Genomic DNA, 26,439 nt, shown 5'->3' with positions numbered 1-26,439 from the left:
ACATCAACTCTTTATTCCTCTCCATAGGTGCTGCCTGATCTGCTGAGTTCCTCCAGCATTTCGCGTGTGTTCCTTTCTAAACATTAATGGTTTAATGTACTTATTGGAGAATGAAGCAACTTATGCTGAGGCCATTCAGCCTGTTTGGTCGGTTCTAGCTTTGATAAGTACTGTTCAATAAGTTCCGATATATTGACTGTGTGGGGAGTTGGCAGATAAAACTGGGTGGGGGAGAGGAACGGAACAGGGGAAATTGGAAAAATGGGGGGAGCTGTGTGAGAAGGAACCTCAGTGGATCTTGGAAAAGTATGTGTGACGTGCGTGGGTGATAGGCAGATGGAACCGGGTGTGGGGGAAAGGAATGAAACTGGGTAAGGGGAAGTTGGAAAAAGTTGGGGATGGCTTGAAGTGGTACTTGGTTTCTTCTTGTCATGTGTATTGAGGTAGAGCAAAATCTTTGCTCTGCATGCCACCCATAAAGATCATCAGAAGACCAGAAGGATCTTGAGGGTTCACGTTGACAAATCCCTCAATGTTGCCATACAGACTGGTGGTATTGTTAAGAAAGCATGTGGTGTGTAGGCCTTTATTAGTTAAGGGATTGAACTGAAGAACCGAGGTAATGTTTCAGCTCCATAAAACTCTGGTTAGACCACTCTTGAGAGAATTATGTTTGATTTCTGGTTGCCTCTTTATAGGAAGGTTGTGGAGAGGGCGAGGAGGAAATTTACCAGGATGCTGCCTGGGTTAGGTTGAGTGAGTTAGGGCTTTTCTCTTTGCAGTGAAGGAGAATCAGAGATGACTCGATAGAGGTGTACAAGATGGTAAGAGGCATTGATAGAGTGGACAGCCATACACATTTTCCCAAGGAGGCAAAGGCTGATACGGGGGTGGGGGGCATAATTTTAATGTGATTGGAGGAAAGCTTAAGGGGGATATCAGAGAGTGTTTATTTTACACAGAGAGTGGCGGGTGATGGAACGTGCTGCCAGGAAAGGTGGTAGAGGCAGATACATTAGGGACATCTAAGAATCCTTTAGGTGGGCTCATGGATGGTAGGAAAATGGAGGACCAGTGGGAGGGAAGAGTTAGATTGATCTTGGAGTGGACTAAGGGTTCGGCATAATATTGTGGGCCAAAAGGCCTGTTACTGTGTTGTGCTGTTCTATGTTCTATTTTATCACAGTGCATTGAGATATGCAGAATGCAGAAGGCAGTGTTACAGGTACAGAGAATGTGCAGAGAGAGAGAAGAGAGAGAGAGAGAGAGAGAGAGAGATAGATAGATCCAAGTACACCGCTTCAAACCTTTCACTTGGATTGGGTGAAACTAGAACTAGAGGTCATTGGTTAAGGGGAAAAGGTGAAATATCTCGGGGGAACCAGAGAGGGAACTTCCTCACTCAGAGATTGGTGAGAGTGTGGAACGAGTTGCCAGTGGAAGTGGTCGTTGGGGGTTTGATTATAACATCTAAGTCCACGTGGGTAAAACCCTCCCCACCACTGAGCAGGTCTACACGTAGTGCTGTTGCAGGAAAGCAGCATCCATCATCAGGGACCCCCACCACAAAGGCCATGCTCTCCTCTCACTGCTGCCATCAGGAAGAATGTACAGGAGCCTCACCACCAGCTTCAGGAACAGTTCTTGAACCAGAGGGGATAACTTCACATACCCCATCACTGAATTATTCCCATAACCTATGAACTCACTTTCAAGACTCTTCATCTCATGTTCTCAATATTTATTGCTTATTTATTTATTATTATATCTGTATTTGCACAGTTTGTTGTCTTTTGGTTCTTTGTCTGTCCTGCTGGGGGATGGTCTTTCATTGATTCTATTGTAAAGGCATCCGTTAGTCTTGCGAGACCATGGATCTGCGCCTGGAAAGTCTTCACCCTCTAGGGCTCAGGCCTGGGCAAGGTTGTATGGAAGACCAGCAGTTGCCCATGCTGCAAGTCTCCCCTCTCCACGACACCAATGAAAGGCATTAGGTCACATACAGCTTGGCACCAGTGTCGTCGCAGGGCAATGTGTGATTAAGTGCCTTGCTCAAGGACACAACACGTTGCCTCGACTGGGGCTCGAACTCATGACCTTCAGGTCACTAGTCCAATGCCTTGACCACTTGGCCATGTAGTTACTGTGAATGCCAAGAAGAAATTGAATCTCAGGCTCATCTATGATAAGATGTAGGTACGTTGACAATAAATTTACTTTGAAGTTTGGATTGGTACATGGATGGGAAGGCTGTGGAAGGCTACTTGTGGGTAAATGGAAACACAGCTTTTTCTACTTGGGTTAAGTGAGACCAGAACTAGAGGTCATGGGTTAACAGTGAAAGGTGAAAAGTTTAAGGAGAACATGAGGGGAAACCTCTTCACTCATAGGGTCATGAGAGTGTGGAATGAGTTGCCAGCATAAGCTCGATTTCAATGTTTAACGGAAGTTTGGATAGGTACATGGATAGCAGGGGTATGGATATCTATGGTCCCTGTGCAGGTCAATGGGAGTAGGCAGTTTAAATGGTTTTGCATGGACTAGTTGGGCCAGAGGGCCTGTTTCTGTGCTGTACTTTTCGATGACTATGAATCTAAGTGTTGCAATCGACCTCATATCCACCCATGGGCATTGTGTGGGCAGAAGGGATTAGTTCAGTTGGGCATTTAATTACTCGATTACTTAGGTCGGTACAACACTGTGGGCTGAAGGGCCTGTGCGTGAGCTGTGTTCTGATTAGTGGGGCGTTAGTGAGTAGCGGGGGGAAACAGGTTATCGAGAAATGGGACTTTCCTCTGGCAGAGACTAGATGGAGCTCCAGAACAGGTCATTAGTTGCAGTCTACCATCCCTGCAGGACTTGTATGTGTTCAGGACACAGAAGCAGGCAGGATAAATCATTGCAGACACTACCCACCCTGCAAACAGCCTTTTCCAAAAGCTTACTTCTGGAAAATGCTATTGGGTAGCCTCTAACCTGATGGCATGAACACCGATTTCTTGAACTTCCTCTCGAACTCGCCTGCCCCTTCACCATTCCTCATTCTCATTTCCCTCTCTCACCTTATCTCCTTACCTGTCCATCACCTCCTGGCACTCCTCCCCCTTCCCTTTCTTCCAGGGCCTTCTGTCCTCTCCTATCAGATTCCCCCTTCCCCAGCTCTTTATCTCTTTCAGCAATCGACCTCCCAGCTCTTTACTTCATCCCTCCTCCTCTCCCGGTTTCCTCTATCATCCACCACTTTGTACTTCTTCCTCGCCTCCCCCCACCTTCTTACTCTGATGTCTCATCTTTTTTCTCCTGTCCTGCCAAAGGGTCTCGGCCCGAAACGTTAATTGTACTCTTTTCCATAGATGCTGCCTAGCCTGCTGAGTTCCTCCAGCATTTTGTGTGTGTTGCCATCTTAAAAACGTCTTCCTCCAGGCAGTTAATCTGAGCAACCATTCCAGTTACCCCCACCCCCCTCTATCTGTTACCTCAGTCACTGCACTGCAAACGCTTTAAACCATTTTTTATAAGGCTGTTTATGTTGTACATGCTGGTATTAATATATTTATGCACATTTTACTCCATATCTGTACTTTATCCTCTAAATTTATATATAATTATTTATGTTTTATATAATTCTTTATAATTGTTGTATGTTGTTTTTTGCGTGTTGCGCCATCGATAACGCGGCAGTTAGAGTGACATTTTTACAGCTTTAGGCATCAGTAATCAGCGTTCAACTTTGGCGTGGTGTGTAAGGGGTTTGTACCTTCTCCCCATGAATGTGTGGGTTTCCTCCGGGTGCTCTGGTTTCCTCCTACAATCCGAAGAGGTACTAGTTAGGGGGTTAATTGGTGATTGTAAACTGTCCTGTGATTAGTCTAGGGTTAGTTGGTGGGTTGTTGGTTGGGGAGGCTCGTTGGGCTGGGTAGGGCCTGTTCCTCTCTGTACCTCTAAATAAATAAGACACAGCAAGTTCCTAATACATGTCGATGTATACGGCAAATCAAGGTGATCCTTGAACACATGAGCTGTATAGCCACAGGTTCTAAAACCCCAAGGTGACTTTTACCAAAACATACGGCGATATTGGGATGGCAAGTAGGTTTTATTTTTATTTGTTTGATTGAGACACAATATGGAACAGGCCCTTCCAGTCCTTCAAGCCATAACGCCCAGCAACCCGAGCCTAACCACAGGACAATTTACAATGACCAGTTCACCCACCAACTGGTGAGCCTTTGGACTGTGGGAGGAAACCGGAGCACCTGGAGGAAACCCACGTGGTCACGGGGAGAACATACAAACTCCTTACAGACAGCGTCAGGAATTGAACCGGCGTCACTGGTACGGTAAAGCATCATGCTAACCACTATGCCTCTGAGGGGAGAGAGTGATGGCAAGGATGAGAGTTTTAGGGACGGGATTTCAGAACTCAGGGTTTCAGTAGGTGAAGACAAGAACTGTCAACGGTGGAGTGATTAGATTCAGAAACTGGATGTCTCATTGACTTGTCTGTGCTGTTGTTATGACAACCTGGATACAAGACTGAATATTCTTTACTTTTCAATGCAGGTCTCGTACTTCAGTACAATACGGGTAATCTACACCGTGGGCTACAGTCTGTCTCTCATTGTGCTTACCATCGCTGTGGTCATTTTATTGGTCTTCCGGTAGGTATTTCACACTGCAGCCTCTGAGATACCATTGTCAGACTCTGTTGAAAGCTGTGATTGTAATCATTCAGTCTGATTTGAGTGATACATCAACCCTCCCTATAAGCCGCCTCCGGCATAACAGAACACAGAAAAAGGCCATTCGGCCCACCATAAACATGCCGACCATCAAGGAAGATCCATTCTCTGTGATGGAAGTGTAACAGTAAGCTGGAACTACATTTTTGAGGCATCTTCCTCAACCTCAGTGTAGCCCCCATGGCCACCCTCAGGGTCGCTCGGCTCGCTGTCGTCTAGGGAAACAGCCTCAGCCCCGGCAAACTGGGTAATTCGTTTGTGTGGATGCTGTGTGAGGTACCCCACCCCACCCAAATAACAGACAATACACCAGATACAATTAAATGATTTACAGTTTATAGATATTACTGGAACTATATAATTAAGAGAGAATAAAATATAAAAGGAAAATAAAAGGCGCCACACTTATCAAAGTTCAATCTCTTCGTGCACAAAAACCGTTGGAGCTCAAGGACCTTCTTCTTCACCCTGCGACCCCCTCGGACCACCTCGACCGGCCGCCTGGGACCAACAACGGTGGTCGACCAGACGATTCACACGAGTCCGTCTCCGTCTCCTCGCCGAACGTCCCGCTCGGGGTCCGACCCCGTTAGCGGACTCACAGCACCTCGTCCATCCTCTGTCTCGCTCTCCCGCCTTCTGCCCCAAAACCCCGCGCATACAGTATCTTCAAATAAACCAAAACCATAACAACTATCCTAATTGGTTAATAACGTATTTCTTATCACCCTCTAAACCACAACAAGCTGCTAGCGCAAACTTTCTCAGCGTTTAACACAACAAAGCCGCATTCCCCAGATTAACATAACAAAGACGCCATTTTAATTAGCCTCCGCAGTAACATAAAAATCGAAACCCCCTTACATCAATTTTCAGGTTTAGTATCGCACACGAGGTATAAATGCCATGAAAATTTGCTTTCTTTTTGCAGCAATTTACATTATAAACATGACAAACATCAGTCAGTCAGGTGGGAGCTCATGTGCTGTTCTCCACAACAGGACATTCTTTTGTATCCCCCTTCCCTCCCCAAGAAAGAGGACATCTCAACATTTCAAGATGGCGGCACAGGTCTCCCTCAGTGTTGTCAACATGAAGATCCCTCTGACCAAGACTCCTACTGTAAACCCAAGGTTTCTCTTTCTTTCTCTCAGTCATAGAGCCATAAGGCCCTTCAGCCCATCAAATCCACCCTGAACACCAACCACCCATTTATTCTCATCTGGTTATATTCTCCACACAACCTCATCAATTCCACCCCCACCCAGATTCTACTCCTCACCCACACACCAGGGGCAGTTCACAGAGGGGCAGCACCAGGAGGAATATGGGCCCAGCACAGGAATTTGGGAACAGTTAGGTGGACACTGTGGTCAGCATAGACTGGTCGGGCCGAAGGGCCATATTGTATTGCTCTATGACTTGAAGTTTCTCTTAAAGATAAGTTACAGTCTCAAACTTCTGCTTCAATCACTTAAACATAGTGGAACAGAAGAAGATTGACTCTCCAACCAGCACCAATTTCTAATCTACTCTTAAGCCATAAAGAGGAAGAAACTGGAGGTCCATGAGCCAGTCATCATTAGGAGTTTTGGAGGTGGAGAGGGTCAATAGCTTTAAATACCTTGGATTTGTCCTGGGTCCAGCATGCAAGTGCCATTTCAAAGAAAGCACAACAATGACTCTTTTCTCTTAGAAGTTTGCATTGATTTGTTACTTAAATCTTTGACAAACTTCAACAGATGCCCAGTGGAGAGTATCCTAACTGGTTGCATCACGACCTGCTATGGAAACACCAATGGTCAAGAATGGAGAAGTCTTCAGAGATTGCTGGATACAGACCTGCCCATCACAGGCAAAGCACTCCCCATCATTGAGGACAGCTACAAGGAGTGCTGGCACAAGAAAGCAGCATCCATCATTCAGGACCCCCAACATCCAGGCCATGCCTCTCTTCATGCTCCCACCCTTGGGCAGAAGATACAAAAGCCTTAGGTCCCACGCCACCAGGTTCAGGAACAGTTATTACCCCTCAGCCATCAAGCTCCTGAACGAGCGTGGATAATTTCACTCAGCTCAACTCTGGACCGATTCCACAACCTACAGATTCGCTTTCAAGGGCTCCACAACTCATGTTCTCAGTATCATTTAATGTATTTTGCACATTGGTTGTTTGGCAGTGTTTATGTATAGTTCTAATGTACTCTTTATTTTCATGTAAGTGCCTCCAAGAAAATGAATCTCAGGATACAGTATATATACTTCGATAATAAATTTACTGGGAACTTTGACTTTTCCAGGAATCTACGTTGCATGCGGAATTACATCCACATCCATCTGTTTATCACCTTCATCCTGCGGAGTTTATCTGCGATGATCAAAGATGCCGTTCTCTTTGACAATGATGACATTGACCACTGTAACTTCTCTACGGTAAGGCACCTTCGACCTCTGGAACATGGGCCTGGAACGGGTGTCTTGGCAGGAGGGTTTGGAGACTGACTTTTAAAAGATAAATGACAGATCATTACAGGCCCTTTGGGCCTCAATGTTGTGCCAACCATTTATCTTACTCCAAGACCAACTGTTCCCTAAGTCATAGCGCCCATTTTCCTTTCATACAGATGCCTATATAAGAATCTCTTAAATGCCCTAAATGTATCTGTTTCTGCCATTGCCCCTAACAGGGTGTTCCACTCTGTGTTAAAAAACTTCCCCTGACATCCCCCTATACTTTAAAATTATGCCCTCTCGTATTGGCCATTCTGCCCTAGGGAAATGTCTCTGGCTGCCCACTCTATGTATGCCTTTTATTATCTTATAAACATCTATCATCCATGAGCCTACCTAAGAGTTTCTTAAATGTCCCTAATGTATCTGCTTCTGCCACCATCTCAGCAGTGTGTTCCACACACCCACCACTCTCTGTGTAAAAAAGAAACCTCTGACATCTGTAGAACGTAAAACAGTACAGCACAGTACAGGCCCTTCGGCCCACAATGTTGTGCCGACCCTTAAACCCTGCCTCCCATATAACCCCCCAGCTTAAATTCCTCCACATACCTGTCTAGTAGGCTCTTAAATTTCACTAGTGTATCTGTCCCCACCACTGACTCAGGCAGTGCTTTCCACACACCAACCACTCTCTGAGTAAAAAACCTTCCTCTAATATCCCCCTTGAACTTCCCACCCCTTACCTTAAAGCCATGTCCTCTCGTACTGAGCAGTGGTGCCCTGGGGAAGAGGCGCTGGCTGTCCACTCTATCTATTCCTCTTAATCCCACCCATTCTTTCCTCCAATCACCTTAAAATTATGCCCCCTCGTGTTAACCATCTCCACCCTGGGAAAAGTCTCTTCCTGTCCACTCGATCTACAGTATGCCTGTTATCATCTTGAAAGTCTCTATCGAGTCACCTCTCAACCTCTTTTACTCCAGCGATGAAGGCCCTAGCTCTCCCAACAAGAAGTTGGGACATAGAACGTGGGTACATCAGCTCTGTGCTAACTATGATGCCAACTGAAACTACAAAGGGGCTTTAGTTAATGAGGGAGGTGGGTCTGATTGAATCCCACCAGGTTCTGTAAGTCTTGAATAGAGTGGATGCGAGAGGATGCTTCAATTAGTAGGAAAGTCCAGGATCCTAGGACATGTCCTCACAATAATGGACGTCCCTTCAGTACAGAGGTGAGGAGGAATTTCTTCAGCCAGAGGGCGGTGAATCTGTGGAATTCATCGCACAGACGTCTGCAGAGGCTGTGTCATTGGCTATACTTAAGGCAGAAATTGATAGGTTCTTGATTGGTGAGGGGGGTTAAGAATTATATGTTGAAGGTTGGAGAATGAGGTTGAAAGATAAATCAGCTGTGATTGGATGGCAGAACAGATTCAATGGGCCAAATGGCTGAATTCTAACTATGTTCACTATCTCATGTCCTCTATCTCATGTCTGCCCATGCTTAAATGCTTTTAAGTGTTGCCATAATATCTGCTTCTACCATCTTCCCCAACGGCCCAGTCCAGGCACCTGTGATAATGTAAAAAAACTTACCTTGCTAATCTCCTTCAAACATGTCACCCCTCACCAGGGATTAGATTATGAGGACACACAGTCCTCTTTTATTGTCATATAGTAATGCATGCATTAAGAAATGATACAATATTCCTCCGGTGGGATATCACAGAAACACAGGACAGACCAAGACTGAAAAACCGACAAAAACCACATAATTATAACATATAGTTACAACAGTGCAACAATACCATAACTTGATGAAGAACGGGCCATGGCACAGTAAAAAAGTTCAAATTCTCTCGAATGTCCCACATCTCACGCAGACGGCCATGCCCGACCACAGTCCGACTCTGAGTCATCCGAAAACTTTGAGCCTCCGATCAGCCCTCCAACACCGAGTACCGAGCACCGAACACCATCTCTATCCGAACGATTCAACCTCAGCCTCGGTTGCCAACAGCAGGCAAAGCCGGGGATTTTGGGGCCTTCCCTCCGGAAGATTCTCGATGGCACGGTAACAGCAGCAGCGAACTGGCATTTCAGAAATTTCTCCAGATGTTCCCCTGTGCTTTCACGTCTGTCTCCATCAAATCAGAATTGTCTACGGCCCCTATTTAACAGATACGATATCATTTCACCGGAGAGCTGCACGTGCTGCGTCGCTGCCATCTTCTCCTTCCGCCCGAGTTACAGCCTCAGAACAGAGATGAGGAGGAATTTGTTTAGTCAGAGGGCGGAGGATATGTGAAATTCATTGCCACAGATGGCTGTGGAGGCCAAGTCTTTGGGTATGTTTGAATCAGAGGTTGATAGGTTCCTGATTCGTCATCATGGATATCCCTCGAGGACGAGGATGATGGTCTCCGTTCTGTTGATCTACTTATGGGCTCTCAAGTAGCTTACGAGTCCAATCTTGGCTTTGAAAGTTCTTCCGCATACAGGACAGGTAGTTCCAGATGGCAGATCGGACTTTGGTTGTTGCTGCCTCTCTTTCCATTTTCTTCTCTTTTCTTCTAATTCTGCACATCTGTTGGCTACGAAAGTTGCTGTTCCTTCTCGGATGATGGCTCGCCAGAGTTTCCTATCCTTGGCATTGGTTTCCCAATTGTTGATGTCGATGTTACATTTCTTCATGTTGGCTTTTAAGATGTCTTTGAATCTCTTCTGTTGTCAGCCTGTTTTATGTTTTGCCTTCTTTAAGCTGGGAGTAGAAGATTTGTTTCGGCAGACGTTCGTCTTTCATCCGAACAACATGACTGCTCCATCTTAGTTGGTTCTTGATGACATAGGCTTCAATGTTTGTTTGTTTTGCTTCATTTAGCATGCTGACGTTGGTTTTTCTATCTTCCCAGCTGATATTTAAGATGTTTCAAAGACAGCATTGATGGAACTTTTCAAGTGCCTTCAGATGTCGTCGGTATGTTGTCCAGGTTTCTGATGCATACAGGAGCGTTGGGATCACCACTGCTTCGTACACGAACATTTTGGTGTCTGTTCGGATGTCACGATCATGAAAGGCTCTTGTTCAGAGACGTCCAAAAGCTGTTCCAGCACATTTAAGACGATGTTGGATGTTGGATGTTAAATGCGCTGGTTCCTGATTAGTCAGGGTGTCAAAGGTTACCGGGAGAAGGCAGAAGAATGGGGTTGAGAGGGATAATAAATCAGCTGTGATGGAATGGTGGAGCAGACTCGATGGGCTGAGTGACCTCATTTCATCTGGTCTTGTGTGATACATTCTCTGCAGTATATGACACTTCTACCCTGGGGCAAAGGGCATTCTGGTCTACTCTTTCTATGCCTATCACAAATCTATAAAGGTCTATCAGGTCTCCCCTCAGCCTCTTCCACTCCCGAGAAAACAGCCTGAGTTGGTCCAGCCTTTCCTTATGGAAAAGCCAGGCAGCATCCTGGTGCGGACTCAACAGAGGGTGCAGATACCAGAAATTGGAGCAACACACAAAAAGCCAGAGGGACTCAATGGGTCAGGCATCACCTATGAAGCAGACTCACGGTCAGGTTTATCGTCACTGACATCCTGTCTGTCAGGAAATTTGTCTTTTGCAGCAGTCGTACAGTGCAAGACCTGTCAAAGGGCAGATGAACCCTCTCGTAGGGTCAACGGCCATCCAGCAAACACGTGCCGTGAAGCGCGGAAAGGGCATCCCTTGCATCGAAGCTTGGTCTGGCCATTCACTGCAACAGAACTTCCCCCAGCTGTCTTGGACCCCACCATGCCACTGGATCCGGGAGGGGATGTCGAGAGGGTGGGTCTGGACCTGTGAAACCCCCTACTCACCTAAAATCCACTCATGCACACACTGTTCCTTTCTGAGGAGTGGGGTATCCTCAACACACCCGTGTCCTGTAGCGACAGACAAGTGGCAAAGCAGTAGGCTTGACCAGCTGGGAGCCGTAGTCACAAGTCTGCGTGCAGAGGGCACGGGGAGAGTGGTCTCACATGGATTACACAGCGGAGATCCGGTGAGGCAGCGGGGGAGAGTGGCCGCACGTGGATTACAGAGCGGAGATCCGGTGAGGCAGTGGGGGAGAGTGGCCGCACGTGGATCACAGAGCGGAGATCCGGTGAGGCAGCAGGGGAGAGTGGTTGCACGTGGATTACAGAGCAGAGATCCGGTGAGGCAGCGGGGGAGAGTGGCCGCACGTGGATCACAGAGCGGAGATCCGGTGAGGCAGTGGGGGAGAGTGGCCGCACGTGGATCACAGAGCGGAGATCCGGTGAGGCAGCGGGGGAGAGTGGTCGCACATGGATTACAGAGCAGAGATCCGGTGAGGCAGCGGGGGAGAGTGGTCGCACATGGATTACAGAGCGGAGATCCAGTGAGGCAGGGGGGAGAGTGGTCGCACATGGATTACAGAGCAGAGATCCAGTGAGGCAGGGGGGAGAGTGGTCGCACATGGATTACAGAGCGGAGATCCGGTGAGGCAGCACCCTCTGCATCTGAGCAGCACTGTTCATGGAGGCACTGCTCACCATATAATTAGGGAAGGGCCTAGAAAAGGTGGCTCAAACAAAGCCCACTCACACTAACCTGGCCAGTCTGTTGCGGCTGGCGGATCGTCCAACTCTAGCGGTAAGAATCACAAGCAGAATTTGATCGTCGTCTCATGGAACATACGAACTCTGTTGGACAATGCTAACTTAGATCGCCCGGAGAGACGCACTGCACTTGTTGCTCGTGTGCTCAAGGACTACAGAGTGGACATTGCAACTCTCCAGGAGTCCCGACTTGCTGGAGAGGGCGCACTTTGTGAAGCGAAAGGAGGGTACACATTCTTCTGGTCTGGCAGGCCCGAAGAAGAACGAAGAGAATCTGGTGTGTGCTTGGTTATCAAGAACTGCCTTGCAGCAAAGCTACCGACCCTGCCTGTTGCTGTAAATGACTGAATCCAGACCTTGCGTACACCTTTGCAAGGAAAACGCCACCTCAACATAGTCAACATTTATGCCCCAACTCTGACTAACCCCAGTGAAGTCAAGGAGGCACTCTACAGTGAGCTGAAAACCACCATCAGTAGTGTGGCAACTTCCGATAAGCTGCTGTTGCTGGGAGACTTTAATGCTCGGGTTGGCAAGGAGTCCACTGTGTGGCCTGGTGTGACTGGATGCCAAGGAGTTGGCAACAGTAATAGTAATGGTCTACTGCTCCTCCTGATGTGCACAGAATTTAAACTGTGCATTACTAACACACTGTTCAGATTGCCAGACAAGCTCAAATGCACATGGATGCATCCACGATCTAAAAACTGGCATCTCATTGACTATGTCATCACCCGACAACGAGACATCTCTGACGTTTGTATCACCAGGGTTAAGCGTGGAACTGAGTGCTCAACTGATCATCAAATGGTGTGGTCGGATCTATGTCTATCGATCAAACCTCCACACAGACTGAATGCTGCCAAACCACCCAAAAAGCTGAACACCACCAAATTGAAACATCACGAGTGTGCTGATGCCCTGAAATCCTCTGTGGAAACTGCTCTAAGCAGACTGGTTGAGAATCCACCAGACGATATTACTGAGCACTGGAATGCCTTCACAGAAACGGTGTACAGCGCTGCCCAGGACACCTCGGGGAAAGTCAAGCGTAAGCATCAGGACTGGTTTGATGAGAGCAACCAATCTGTGTAAGACCTTCTAAGAGCTAAGGCAGATACACACCAGGCTCTTCTTCGACACCCAAACTCAAGTTCCAAAAAACGTGCCTTTTTTGGTGCAAAATCAACTTTGCAGAGGCAGCTCAGAACTTTGAAAGACCAGTGGCGGGTGAACAAGGCCAAGGAGCTACAAGCCTTCGCTGACTGTAATGACTCAAGAAGCTTCTATGAAGCAACACACATAAAAGTTGCTGGTGAACGCAGCAGGCCAGACAACTTTTATGTGTGTTGCTTGAATTTCCAGCATCTGCAGAATTCCTGTTCTATGAAGCAATCAGGGTTGTGTATGGTCCATCAAAACATGACACCTCACAACTCCCGAGCAAGGACAGTACATCCATCTTCACTGAGAAGTAAAAGATGGCAAGAACACTTCCACAAGCTGCTGAACAGACCAGGAACCATCACCGATGAAGCACTGGGCAGAGTACACCCTCGACCCATACTGTTCGAGCTAGATGTTTCCCTTACTCTTCACAAAGTCATCAAAGCCATCAAACAGCTAAAACCCAACAAAGCACCAGGGCCCGATGGTATTGCAGCCAAGATCTACCAGTATGGTGGTCACACACTGACATCATGCCTACACCAGCTGTTCACAAAGTTGTGAGGAGCTGCAGAACTACCACAAGACTTCAAAGATGCATCAATTGTGACATCTACAAGAACAAGGGAGACAAGAGAGACTGCAACAATTACCGTGGCATCTCTCTTCTGTCAGTTGCGGGAAAATGTCTCGCGAAGATCATCCTTAGACGCTTGGTGTCCAACATCAGTGACAACATCCTTCCAGAAAGCCAGTGTGGTTTTCCAACAGGCCGTAGTACAGTGGACATGATCTTTTCACTGAGGCAGCTCCAAGAGAAATGTGTTGAGCAGCAGAGAAGTCTCTATGTCACATTTGTTGATCTAACCAAAGTGTTTGACACTGTTGGTAGAGATGACCTGTGGAAGCTCCTACCAAAATTCGGTTGGCCCACATCATCTGTTAGTTCCACGAAGGCATGGAAGGCCACATCAACATGTGTGGTGAGTTGTCAGACCCATTTTCCATCAGCAACGGCGTAAAACAGGGTTGTGTTCTGGCTCCTACTCTGTTTGGACTATTCTTCACTGCTGTTCTTCAGGATGCCACATCAGACCTGAAGTTAGGGGTCTTCCTACAAACGAGGGCTGGTGGCGGGCTCCTCAACCTCGCAAGATTGAGAGCAAAAACAAAAGTCAGGGACATTGTGGTGCATGAGCTACAGTTTGCTGATGACTGTGCACTGGTTGCCCAGTTTCTCGAAGACTTACAGGAGACCACCAGTTGCTTTGTCAGTGCAGCCAAAAGCTTTGGACTGACAATCAGCCTGAAAAAGACGGAAGTTTTGTACCAACCGGCTCCTGGCTCAAGCTATGAAGAACCAACTGTCCTCATTGATGACACTCGTCTCAATGCTGTCAACAAGTTTTGCTACCTGGGCAGCATAATAACATCCTCAGCTTCTCTGGATGTAGAGATTGAGTCGAGAACCAGAAAAGCCTGCTTTGCCTTTGGCCAGCTGAAAGATCGAGATTGGTCACAGAACGTCAGGCTGGCCACTAAGTGCAAGGTATACAGGGCCGTTGTCATATCAACCTTGTTATACGGATGTGAGACATGGTCCCCATATCAGAGACACTTACGCCAGCTTGACCAACTGCAGCAGTGTCACCTACGTTCTCTGATGAAGATCACCCGGTGAAACAAGGTCTCCAATACCGAGGTCCTCTCTTGAGCCGGAATGCCAGCAGTTTCAACCTTGGTGATGTCAGCCCAACTGCGCTGGGCAGGACATGTTGTCAGAATGCCTGACGGAAGACTGCCCAAGGACATCTTGTATGGCCAACTGTCCAGTGGTACCCGAAAACGAGGAGGCCAGCAACTACGGTACAAGGATTTTCTGCACAGGAGCCTCAAGAAAGCTGACGTTGCCCTATCAACATGGGAGGATCTAGCTCAAGATTGCTCACAGTGGAGGGATGCCATCAGAAAAGGTGTGGACGCTGCTGAGAACAAGCTCAATGAGGCAACAGAGGAAAGGCACAGGAAGCGCCACAACAGAGCTTCTGCCCCTCCAGGCCTCACCTGCCAAGTATGTGGCAAGCAGTGCCTGTCAAGGATCAGCCTGTACAGCCACTCCAGGACGCACATATCAAACCCCACTAACTGACTGAGAGGAACCATCATCATCCTATGGGATGGATAGCCAGAGAGAGAGAGACAGTGAAAGACATAAAACTTTTCTATAAATTACAAAAAGAAATGCAAAAATAAATACATAGTACAAAAAGAAAGCAAAATAGTGATGTGGTGTTCATGGGCCATTCAGAAATCTGATGGTGAAGGCTGTTCCTAAAACATTGAGTTTGTCCTTCAGGCTCCTGTACCTCCTCCCTGATGGTAGTAATCAGAAGAGAGCATGTCCGGTGTGGTGAGGTCCTTCATGAAGGATGCTACCATCTTGAAGCGCCAGCTTTTGGAGATGTCCTTGACAGTGGGGAGGGTTGTGTCCGTGATGGAGCTGGCTGAGTTTGCAACTCTCTGCAGCCTCTTGAACCTGTGCACTGGAGCCTCCATACCAGTCAGAACGCTCACCATTGTACATCTGAAGAAACTTGCCGACATTTCTGGTCGAAAACCTTCATCTGGACTGATGAAAAGTCAAGATGAAGGGTCTCAACTCTAAACATCCATTTCTCTCCGTGGACGCTTTCTTAACCTGCTGAGTTGAATGTCCAGACAAAACCCCTACTAGATCTTCTCCAACATCTCCACATCCTTCCTATCGTGGGTCCCTGGCAACCACACTGGCTTCCCATTAGATCATCAAGAGTCAGTGAGGGGGAAGACCACTGTCTAAATCGGTACCTGATACCATACCCCTCCACCGTCCTAATCTACTCTTCCCTTATCTACTCGATGAACCAAAGATCTGGAAGTGGAAGGTCTGGTCTTGTATAAGTATGACCTTTGGCAAGGTGAGTATTCTTGGAGGTACGGTACCAGGCCCTCCCGACACGATGAACTATGCCACCCAATTACACACGTGTGACCAATTAGCCTTCTAACCCGAACATCTTTGGACTGTGGGGGAGAAACCGGGCAGTCCCAAAAGCCACTGATGTGGCACAGTACTTCTGTGCCAGCAAAGTCAACCTTGTGGTCATTGCGTATGCAATGTTCTGCTACTGCTGACTTGCAATCAAGTCGGTTAAAATGGACACCTCGACTCGGCTGGAAGCCCAGGAAGAGCTTATGGACCTGATGGAGGTTTATAAGATTATGAGAGGCATAGATAGGGTAGATTGAGTATCTTCTTCCCTGGGTTGACATGTCTGATACCAGAGGATATTCATTTAAGGTGAGGGGTTGGTAAGGGTGCCACAGTGTCGTGGTGGTTAGTGCGATACTACTACAGCTCAGAGCGCTCTAGAGTCTGGAGTTCAATTCTGCCGTCATTCTGTGAGGGGCCTCTGTATGTCCTCCCTGTGGAACGTGTGATGTGGGTTTTCTCCGGGTCCTTGTGTTTCCTTCCACAGTCCAAAGACTTACCAGGTAGGTTAATAGGTCATGGCAAATTGTCCTGTGATTAGGTTAGGGTTAATCGGGTTTGTCAGGGGTGGCTCGAAGGACCAGAAGGGCCCACTCTGCTGTTTCGCTAAATAAATAACAATTATCAAAGGAGACGTGAGAGGCACTTTTTTATTTACACACAGAGAGTGGTGGGTGTATCGAATGAGCTGCCTGGGGTGGTGGCAGAGGCCGATACATTAGAGACTTTCAGGAGATGTTTGGATAGGCACATGAATGTGAGGAAAATGGAAGGATGTGAACATTGTGTGTGCATAAGGGATTAGTTTGGTGGGCCATTTGATTACTGATTTATTTAGTTCGGCACAACATTGTGAGCCGAAAAGCCTGTTCCTGTGCTGTACTGTACTATGTCCTCTGTTCTAAATACATGGATGGGAGGGCTATGGTTCAGGAGCGAGCCAATGGGACTAGGCAGAAAAAGTATGGCTTGGACTAGATGGGCTGAAGGGTCCTGTTTCTGTGCTGTAGTGCTATAGAATACTATACATTAGGGGCAGGAATGGGGCAAGTCTGCACTTTCACTCATTTAGATTGTGATAGTTCTTCAACACAGCCATGTTCACTCATCTTTGTTCCATATCCTTCGATCCAAAGATAAAAAACAAGTCATTGACTCCACTATTCCATGCGTTACATTTCACACATTTCACCTATTTACTTTGAAACCCTGGTCTCCTTGGGCTGCGTACGTGTAGGGAATTCACACTCCAGTCCTGCCAAATCCGTGAGGTTGGGACGGCTTTCCCACCACAAACCCCGGTTTGTGTGGATGCTGTGTGATTTGCTGCCCTGCTACAACTCAGTGCCAAGAAATAACAGACAACACACTGCATACGATTAAACAAATTATATTATGGTTAATAAAGAAAAGAAAGGAAAAAAAGGGCCCATTATAATTAAACAGTTAAATGTGCACAAGCTGGAGCTCAACTCTTCCGAAGGTCACACATATTCATAGATCCGCAGTAGACCTCCACACCTGGCTTCTTTGAGTCACGGTCCCCCACCGGGTCGAATCCTACAACTGGTTCTCTCCAGTGTCTTCTCTCTTCATCTCCCACCGAAGAAAGACCCCAGCTCACACAAAAAAAAATCCCGCTCCCCTGATTGGACGGCTCGCATTCCAAAGGACCCGTTATCTCTAACCATTACCCAAACACTGCTGCTACAGAAAGACCATTATGTTAGCAGTGAACCTATCCCAGGGTGTTACAGCTTCATTTAACCCAATACCGTTCCTCATTGTTATTCATCATTTCCTGCCATCGCATTACAGAAACCATCCCGCCTCATTGCTAAACACATCTTTTTTAACCTTATTTATTTTTTCAAGACCCGGACATCACTGGCATCTATTTTTCATTTATTTTATTTAGAGTTGGCGCATGGCCAAGTGGTTAAGGCGTTCGTCTAGTGATCTGAAGGTTGCAAGTTCGAGCCTTGGCTGACGCAGCGTGTTGTGCCCTTGAGCAAGGCACTTAACCACACATTGCTCTGCGACGACACTGGTGCCAAGCTGTATGGGTCCTAATGCCCTTCCCTTGGACAACATCGGTGGCGTGGAGAGGGGAGACTTGCAGCATGGGCAACTGCTAGTCTTCCATACAACCTTGCCCTGGTCTGCGCCCTGGAAATCTTCCAAGGCACAAATCCATGGTCTCACGAGACTAACGGATGCCTATTATTATTTAGAGATACAGCACAGATCAAGCCCCTCTGGCCCTTTGAGGAACACTGTCCAGAAAGCCACTGATTTAACCCGTAGCCTGATCATGGGATGGTTTACAATGACTAATTAACTTACTAGCTGGTATGTCCGTGGACTGTGGGAGGAAAACAGAGCATCCAGAGGAAACCCATGCAGTCACTGAGAGAACGTGCCTACTAGCTGATACGTCTATGGACTGTGGCGGGAAATCGGAGTACCCAGAGGAAACACACATGCAAATTCACTTAAGGAGGATGTCAGAATTGAACTCCAGACTCTGATGTCCCGAGCTGTAATAGCGTCACACTAACTGCTACACTACCCATCAGAGGCAGCCACATCGGTGGGTCTGGAGTCTCCTTGAAACTTCTTCCACACCTCAAAGTCAAAATCGAGTTTATTGTCATCTGCACAAGTACACAAACACACAGCTGCAGTGAAAATCTTACTTGCAGCTGCATCACAGACACAGAGCATCAGATAAGTAGCATTCACAGGAAAAACATAAATTAAACATAGATTATTATCTCACATATCTGTCCTCTGTATAATCTCAGTTTTATTCTGAGTCTGTTCATTCAGATCCTAGATTCTCCCATTAGTGGAAACATTCTCTCCTCAACCACTCTATCCAGGCCTTTCAATATTTCATAATTAGATCGGGGTAGCATGGTAGTGTAGTGGTTAACACAATGCTTCACAGTACAGGTGACCCAGGTTCAATTCCTGCGCCGCCCTTAAGGAGTTTGTACATTCACCCCATGATTATGTGGGTTTCTTCCTGGTGCTCTGGTTTCCTCCCACATTCCAAAGACGTACCGAATGGTATGTTAATTGGTCATTGAAAATTGTCCCAGGATTTGGCTCGGGTTGAATCAGCAGATTGCTGGGCGTCATGGCTCGAAGGGTCAGAAAGGCCTATTCTGTGCTATATCTCAATAAATAAATCTCCCTTTGTTCTTCTGAACTTCATCGAGTGCAGGCCCAAAGACATCAAACGCTCCTGATAAGTTAAGTCTTTCATTCTTGTGAACCTCCTCCAGACCCTCTTCTTTTCCCAGGTACAGAGCCAAAAATTGCTCACAATATTCCAAATCCAGTCTGATCAATGCTTTATAATGCCTCAGTAGTACCTTGTTGCTTTTAACAATGTCCATCAATAGTCCTCAGCACTCAACTATTGGTGTATCCATCCTACCAATTGTGTATCTGCCCTATCATTGGTGTATCTGCCCTACTAATGGTGTATCTGCCCTACTGTTGACAATTCTGTCCTATCATTGGTGTGTCTGTCCTATCATTGGTGATTCTGCCCTATCATTGGTGATTCTACCCTATCATTGGTGAATCTACCCTACTAATGGTGTATGTGCCCTACTATTGGTGTATCTGTCCTCCCTCAGTTAGATTCAAAACTGTATCCCTTAGTTTCCTAAAACGCTCCTGTTGTTTCTATGAGTTCCGGAGGCAGAATTGACTTCCATCATTACTAGAGAGGGTGCAGGGAGACAATACTTTCCAAGCTTAACGCTACAACTGTTCCATTGCTGCAGGTGGGATGTAAGATTGCCGTGGTGTTCTGCTATTTCTCCACGATGACGACTTACTTCTGGCAGCTGGTGGAGGGTCTGTATCTCAACTCACTGCTACTGGCTTCCTACTCCAACGTTCGGAGTTCCATCTGGTGGTGGAGCCTGCTCGGGTGGGGTATGTACTGTAGCTCTGAGCACCTGGTGAGGTCATGGCAGTAGAGAGTCCCATGTTGTGATGCACAGGAGGAACCATCCGGTGTCTATAGAGTAACTTCCCTCACCTCAAAGGTCAAAGTAAATTTGTTATCAAAATGCATATATTAGATTAGATTAGATTATGAGGACACTCAGTCCTCGTTTATTGTCATTTAGAAACGCATGCATTAAAAAATGATACAACGTTCCTTCAGAATGATATCACAAGAAAACACAGGACAAACCAAGACTAAACTGACAAAACCACATAATTATAACATAATTATAAGAACAGTGCAAAGCAATACCATAATTTGATAAAGAGCAGACCATGGGCACAGTAAAAAAAAATCTCATATACAAACCTGAGATGTCACCATATACAAACCTGAGATTCATTTTCTTATGGGCATTTATAGGAAAATAAAGAAATACAATTGAATTAATGAAAAATTATATATAAGCAAAGACTGACAAGCAATTAACTTGTAAAAGAAGACAAATCATGCAAATAATAAAAAGTAAATACATACTACTGAGAACATGAGTTGTAGCGTCCTTGAAAGTGAGGCCATAGGTTGTGGAATCAGTTCAGTGTTGAGGAGAGTGAAGTTATCCACGCTGGTTCAGGTGTCTGATGGTTGAAGAGTGATGACTGTTCCTGAACCCGATGGTGTGGGACCAAAGGCTCCTGGACCTCCTTCCCGATGGTAGCACTGAGAAGAGAACCTGGCCTGGATGGTGGGGGATGCTTGATGATGATGCTGTGCAGCCCAAAGCAACATACATAGAACATACTGTACATACATAGAACATACTGTACATGCTTAGAACGTACTGTACTTGCATAGAATATACTGTACATGCCTGGAAACACATATCACCCGACTCAAAGTCAGCTTCCATCCCTATTGAATGGTCCCTTAGTATGATATCACGAACTCCTGACTTCACAATCTTGCCCCTTATTGTTTACCTGTACTGCACTCTCTTTGTAGCCTTTACACTCTATCCTGCATTCTGTTATTGTTTTACCTTGTTCTACCTCAATGCACTGTGTAATGATTTGATCTGTGTGAGCAGTATGCAAGACAAGCATTTTGCTGTACCTTGGTATATGTGACAATAATCAACCGATTCCAATTCCAGCAACACGGCACAGGAACGGGCTCTCACCCAGTTTCACTTTTCACCAATTTCTCCCCCTTCCCCTTCTCTTTTTTTCCATTCCCCTTTTGGTCCTCCTCCTCCTACATCTCTTCTTCCCACATCTCCCTCTGGTGCCCCCCTCCTTCCCTTTCTCCCATGGTCCACCTTCCTCTGCTATCAGATGCCTCCTTCTCCATCCCTTTACCTCTTCCACCTTTCACCTCCCAGCTTCTTACTTCACCTCCTCTCCCCCACCCACCTACCTTCCCCCTCACTTGGCTTCACCTATCACCTGCCATCTTGTACTCCTCCCCACCTTCTTATTCTGACATCTTTCCCCTTCCAGTGCAGTCCTGGTGAAGGGTCTCGGCCCGAAACCTTGCCTGTTTATTCCTCTCCATATACTGTATGCTGCCTGACCTGCTGTGTTCCTCCAGCATTTTTGTGTGTGTTTCACAGGAATAAGCTTTTCAGTGTAGAAGATTGTGCTGAAATAATTAAACTAGTAATTAAATACCTAGATAAGTTAATCCCTTCTGCCTATAGGACGTCCATATTCCTTCCACTCTGCACGTCCACGTAAGAGCCGATGTAAAATCCTCTTAAACACCACAGTGGTATCTACTGCCACCACCACCCAGACACCAAAGGAAGAGGAAGAAGTCAGTGTCACTTGCAAACTTACTAACTATGTTAGAATGTAATAATGCGGGCAGTGGGAAAAATTATCCCTCTTGTGTTTCTTGAACTCGTTACTGGAAATTCAGTGTCACTCAACACTGCCGCTTTGATCTGGGTCACACCCTCGTTAAATTAGGGTTAGGATCTCATCCAAATCATTGATATAGATGACAGACAGGCCCAGCACCAACTACAGCCTGCTCTTAGTTATGCACAACTCTCTTCCGAAATGAAATGAATCTCTGACATCCAGCCATTTAATGAACATTTTCTCATCCTCTAGGTGTTCCATCTATCTGCACGCTTGCCTGGGTAATTACCAAAATCCAGTTTGAGAACACTGAGTAAGTAAAATGTATTAAATTTTGAGTTCAAGAGCCGGGGGAGAGGGGTGTGGTAAACCATATATATGTTGTAGCTGGGTTAACTGTCTGGACACATCCCTCTGCTGACTGCCCCTGTGGATCCTCCCACAGGGTCCTGAATAAAGATGATTTCGCCTTGCCCCTCCTCCTCAGTCGGGGGGCAGACACTCAGAATGGAAGTCGTATTGTACAACGAATAAAAGCCTTTCAGTATTTACCCTACTTCAGTCTTTTGGAATTATTGAAGGTGCTTCAAGGGGTAATGTTGCAGCTCTATAAAACCCTGGTTAGACTTGGAGTATTGTGTTCAGTTGTGGTCCCCTCATTATAGGAAGGATGTGGAAGCTTTAGAAAGGGTGCAGAGGAGATTTACCAAGATGCTGCCTGGATTAGAGAGCATATGTTAAGATGAAAGGTTGAGTGGGCTAGGGCCTTTCTCTTTGGAGAGAAGGAGGATGAAATGTAACTTGCTAGAGGTGTACAAGATGATAAAAGGGATAGATAGAGTGGACAGTCAGAGGCCTTCGCCCGGGGTGCAAATGGCTAGTACAATGGGCAAAATGTTAAAGTGATTGGAGGAAAGGACAGGGACAGTATCAGATGTAGGTTTTCTATAAAGAGAGTGGTGAGTGAGTGGAACACTTTGCCAGGGGCATTGGTAGAGACAAATACATTAGGGCTATTTAAGACCCTCTTGGATAGGCACATCATTGATTGAAAAGTGGAGGGCTATGCATGAGGGAAGGGTTAGATTGTTCTTAGAGTAGGTTAAGGGTTCGGCTCAACATTGTAAGATGTAGGGCCTGTACTGTTCCATGGTCGATGAAGGAGAGATAAGGCGCCCACACTAAACAAGCCACATGATAAAAGACACAAAAGCAGATACTGGAACCTGAAGCAACGAACAATTTGCTAGAGGAACTCAACGTGTCAAGCAGCATCGGTGGGGGAGGAACTGTTGACGTTTTGGATCAAGACCCTACATCAGGACTGAGAGTGGAGAGGAGAGGGGTAGGGAAGTGGTGAAACAGGAATCTCAGGTGAAAGGGGCCAAGGTCTTTTTCCTTCCCTCTCTCTCCGCCTCCATCTATAATTCAGAATCAGGTTTATTGTCACTGAAAGTAGTTGTGAAACTAGTTTTCTTCTGTGACAGTGCAAGACATATCAAAATAGTTTAAGTTAAAGTAGAAAACAAGGTAATTAATAGTGCAAGAGGGGTAGTGTTCATGGGTTCATGGAGTGTTCTGAAATTTGATGGCGAAGGGGAGGAAGCTGTTCCTAAAATGCTGAGTGTGGGTTGTCAAGTTCCTACACCACCTCCCTGATGGTAGTAATGAGAAGAGGGTCCTCAATGATGGATGCCACTTTCTTGAGGCATTGCCTTTTGAAGACGTACGCACTGGTGAGCAGGCTTGTGCCTGCGATCTAACTGGTTGAGGCTGCGACACCCTGGAGCATCTCATGATCCCGTGCATTGGAACCTCCACACCAAACAGTGATGCAACCGGTCAAAATTCTCTCCACGGCACGCCTGCAGAAATTTACAGGCTTTGGTGACAGACTATCACTGTCAAAGATGGCATCACGGTTAGATAGGGCTGTCAAGAAGGCTTTTGCCACATTGGCCTTCGTATTGAGAACAAGGGATGGATGTTATGTTGAAGTTTTATAAGACATCGGCGAGACTGCCCACTGCATCTCTTCATTTTCCATCTTAATGCATGGTTTCCACCCGAAATGTCGAATGTTCCTCCCATACCCCCCGCCACCCAACAGATGCTGCTCGACGTATTGAGTCCCTCCAACAGATTGTCTGTTAAGCATTACAGTAAGTCATAGAAACAGACCCTTCAGCCCAAGTCTATACTGACCATCAGGCACCCGTCTCCAGGACACTGAGAAGTACAAACAAACATTTTGGTCAGTACAAACATAACAAAAAGCATCATTTTCAACGACGATTGCATAGGACAAAGTTACAACAAAAAAGGCTTCTGTACCAGAGAACTGGGTGTGACAAAGGGTAGAATATAAAACAGAACAGTACAGTGCAGTGCAGGCCCTTTGGCCTTTTGATGCTGTGCTAACTCTTTAGACTTCTCTAACCCTACCCTCCCACATGGCCCTCAATTTTTCTATCTGAGAGCCTCTTAAATGTCCCTAATGTATCTGCCTGTACCACACCCCTGGTAGTGCATTCCACACACCCATCACTCCCTGTGTAAAACTACCTCGGATATCCCCCCATACTCCCCTTCAAACAGCTTCAAGTTGAATTTCCTTATATTAGCCATTTCTGTCCTGTGAAAAAGGTCTCTGGCTGTCCAATCTATCTATACCTCTCATCATTGTGTACACCTCTGTCAAGTCACGTCTCATCCTCCTTCACTCCAAAGAGAAAAGCCCTAGCTCGCTCAGCCTTTCATCTTAAGGCACACTGTCTAATCCAGGCAGCATCCTGGTAAACCCCTACTGTATCCCTTCTAAAGCTTCCACATCCCTCCTCTAATGAGGTGACCAGAACTGAACACAACACTCCAAGTGTGGTCTAATCAGGGTCTTATAGAGCTGCAACATTACCTCAGAGCTCTTGAACTCAATCCCCTGACTATGAAAGCCAACACAACATGCTCCTTCTTAACAACACTATCAACTTGTGCGCAGCTTTGAGGGATCTATGGGCATGGATCCCAAGATCCCTCTGTTCCTCCACACTGCTAAGAATCTTGTCATTAACCTTGTATTCTGGTTAGTTGGCGGAAAGGTCAGATGTTCATTCATATAGAGCTTTGTACGTCCCAAGCCACTTTGCGGCCAATTCTTTGAACAACAGTTGTGGTCACAATTCAGAAACACAGCAAGATCCCACAATCGGCTGAGAGAACCCTGGACATATATGTTCAGGAATAGGCCGTTCAGCCTATACTGGGCAGGTCTGGATTTGGGTTAATTCCACTTCCCTGTAATAAGCTCTTTAGACTGTGCAGAAAGTCAGAGAACATTTGGCTCTGAGGGTTTACAACACCTGAATTGGTTAATTGTTGTTTAATGAGAGTCATTAAAAATGTTTAGAGTTCCTTGTGTTTTCTGTTGAGTGTCTCGCTCTGTGCAATGTGGTCTCCTGGTGCTTTCTGTTTAAGCTTGTTAAGTTTATTTTTATAGGCTCAGGGATTCCATGTCACTCCTATTAGTTAAATGGATGCCTGATTAGTGCTAATCGCGGGGTCCTAGTTTTGAGAACGTTATGTCTTGTGCTTTCACTCAGCCGAGCTACTGATGTTCTTTTGGGACTACAATGGAAAAACCTCCGGTCACTGTCTCTACATTGGAGTCTGCCTTCCCTCTGCACTTGGGTTCCAACATTGACAGAGCTCATCGTGACATTCCCAAGTCTTGGAAAGACACAGGAATACAGAGGGAATGGAGGGATAGAGATTGTGTACGGGCAGAAGGGATGAGTTTAATTCGGCATCATTCTCACGTGGAGAACATGGAGCAAAGAGCCTGCTCCTGTTCTGTGCTGTTCTACGTTCTGTGCAGTGAAGGAGGAAGGAACGGGAGGTGATGGAGAGACTGTGGGAGAAAGCTCACCTGGCAGTACGGTAACATTGCTGTTAACGCAACGCTCTGCAGTGTCCGTAATCGGGGTTCAATTCCTGCTGCTGTCTGTAAGGTGTTTGTGCAATTTCCCCCTGAGCACGTGGGTTTCCTCAGGGTGCTCTGGTTTCCTCCCACATTCCAAAGACATACAGTGAGTTGTAGGCATGCTATGTTGTCACTAGAAATGTGGTGATGCCTTGTGGGCTGCCCCTCAGCATATCTTAGGTCTGTGTTGGTTGTTGACACAAAAACACCCTGTTTCACTGTCTGTTTCAATGTACGTGTGACAAATAAAGTTAATTGTTACCTGGACCATGAGGACCAGCATGGGCCCATTGGGCAGAATGGCCTCTGTGCATTGTGGAGTGATTCTAGGAAGATGCGCACAATGGAGTCACGGACACAGGCCCTTCTGCACACTGTCCGAGTGACCTACAAGCACCCCATTACCTCGACCCCATTTTACTGCCCCCAGATTCTACCTTTCACCTGCATACCAGATGCAACAGCAGCCAGGTCATTGAGTCACAGAGCACTGTAGCACAGAAACAGACCTTCTGGCCCATCTAGTCCATGCTGAACTATTATTCTGCCTAGTCCCATCAACCTGCACATGGGCTATTGCCCCCCGCCATACCCCTCCCATCGATGT

The 26,439-nt window shown here is 46.5% G+C and overlaps 1 protein-coding gene across 3 annotated transcripts in view; it reads left to right on the top strand.

Moving 5' to 3' along the window:
• ghrhrl (growth hormone releasing hormone receptor, like) overlaps positions 1–26,439 on the top strand; it is an 87,704-nt gene that overhangs the window by 27,840 nt on the left and 33,425 nt on the right. For all 3 annotated transcript variants that reach the window (XM_063044567.1, XM_063044568.1, XM_063044566.1), the window contains 4 exons: positions 4,564–4,661; positions 7,043–7,175; positions 19,819–19,972; positions 22,106–22,166. In XM_063044567.1, the coding sequence (XP_062900637.1) occupies positions 4,564–4,661; positions 7,043–7,175; positions 19,819–19,972; positions 22,106–22,166 (446 nt within the window). The remainder of the gene's footprint in view (positions 1–4,563; positions 4,662–7,042; positions 7,176–19,818; positions 19,973–22,105; positions 22,167–26,439) is intronic.

The sequence above is a fragment of the Mobula hypostoma genome, chromosome 3 (genome assembly GCF_963921235.1).
Source record: "Mobula hypostoma chromosome 3, sMobHyp1.1, whole genome shotgun sequence".
Lineage (NCBI taxonomy): Eukaryota > Metazoa > Chordata > Chondrichthyes > Myliobatiformes > Myliobatidae > Mobula > Mobula hypostoma.
This window is presented reverse-complemented; position numbering and strand designations above follow the sequence as displayed.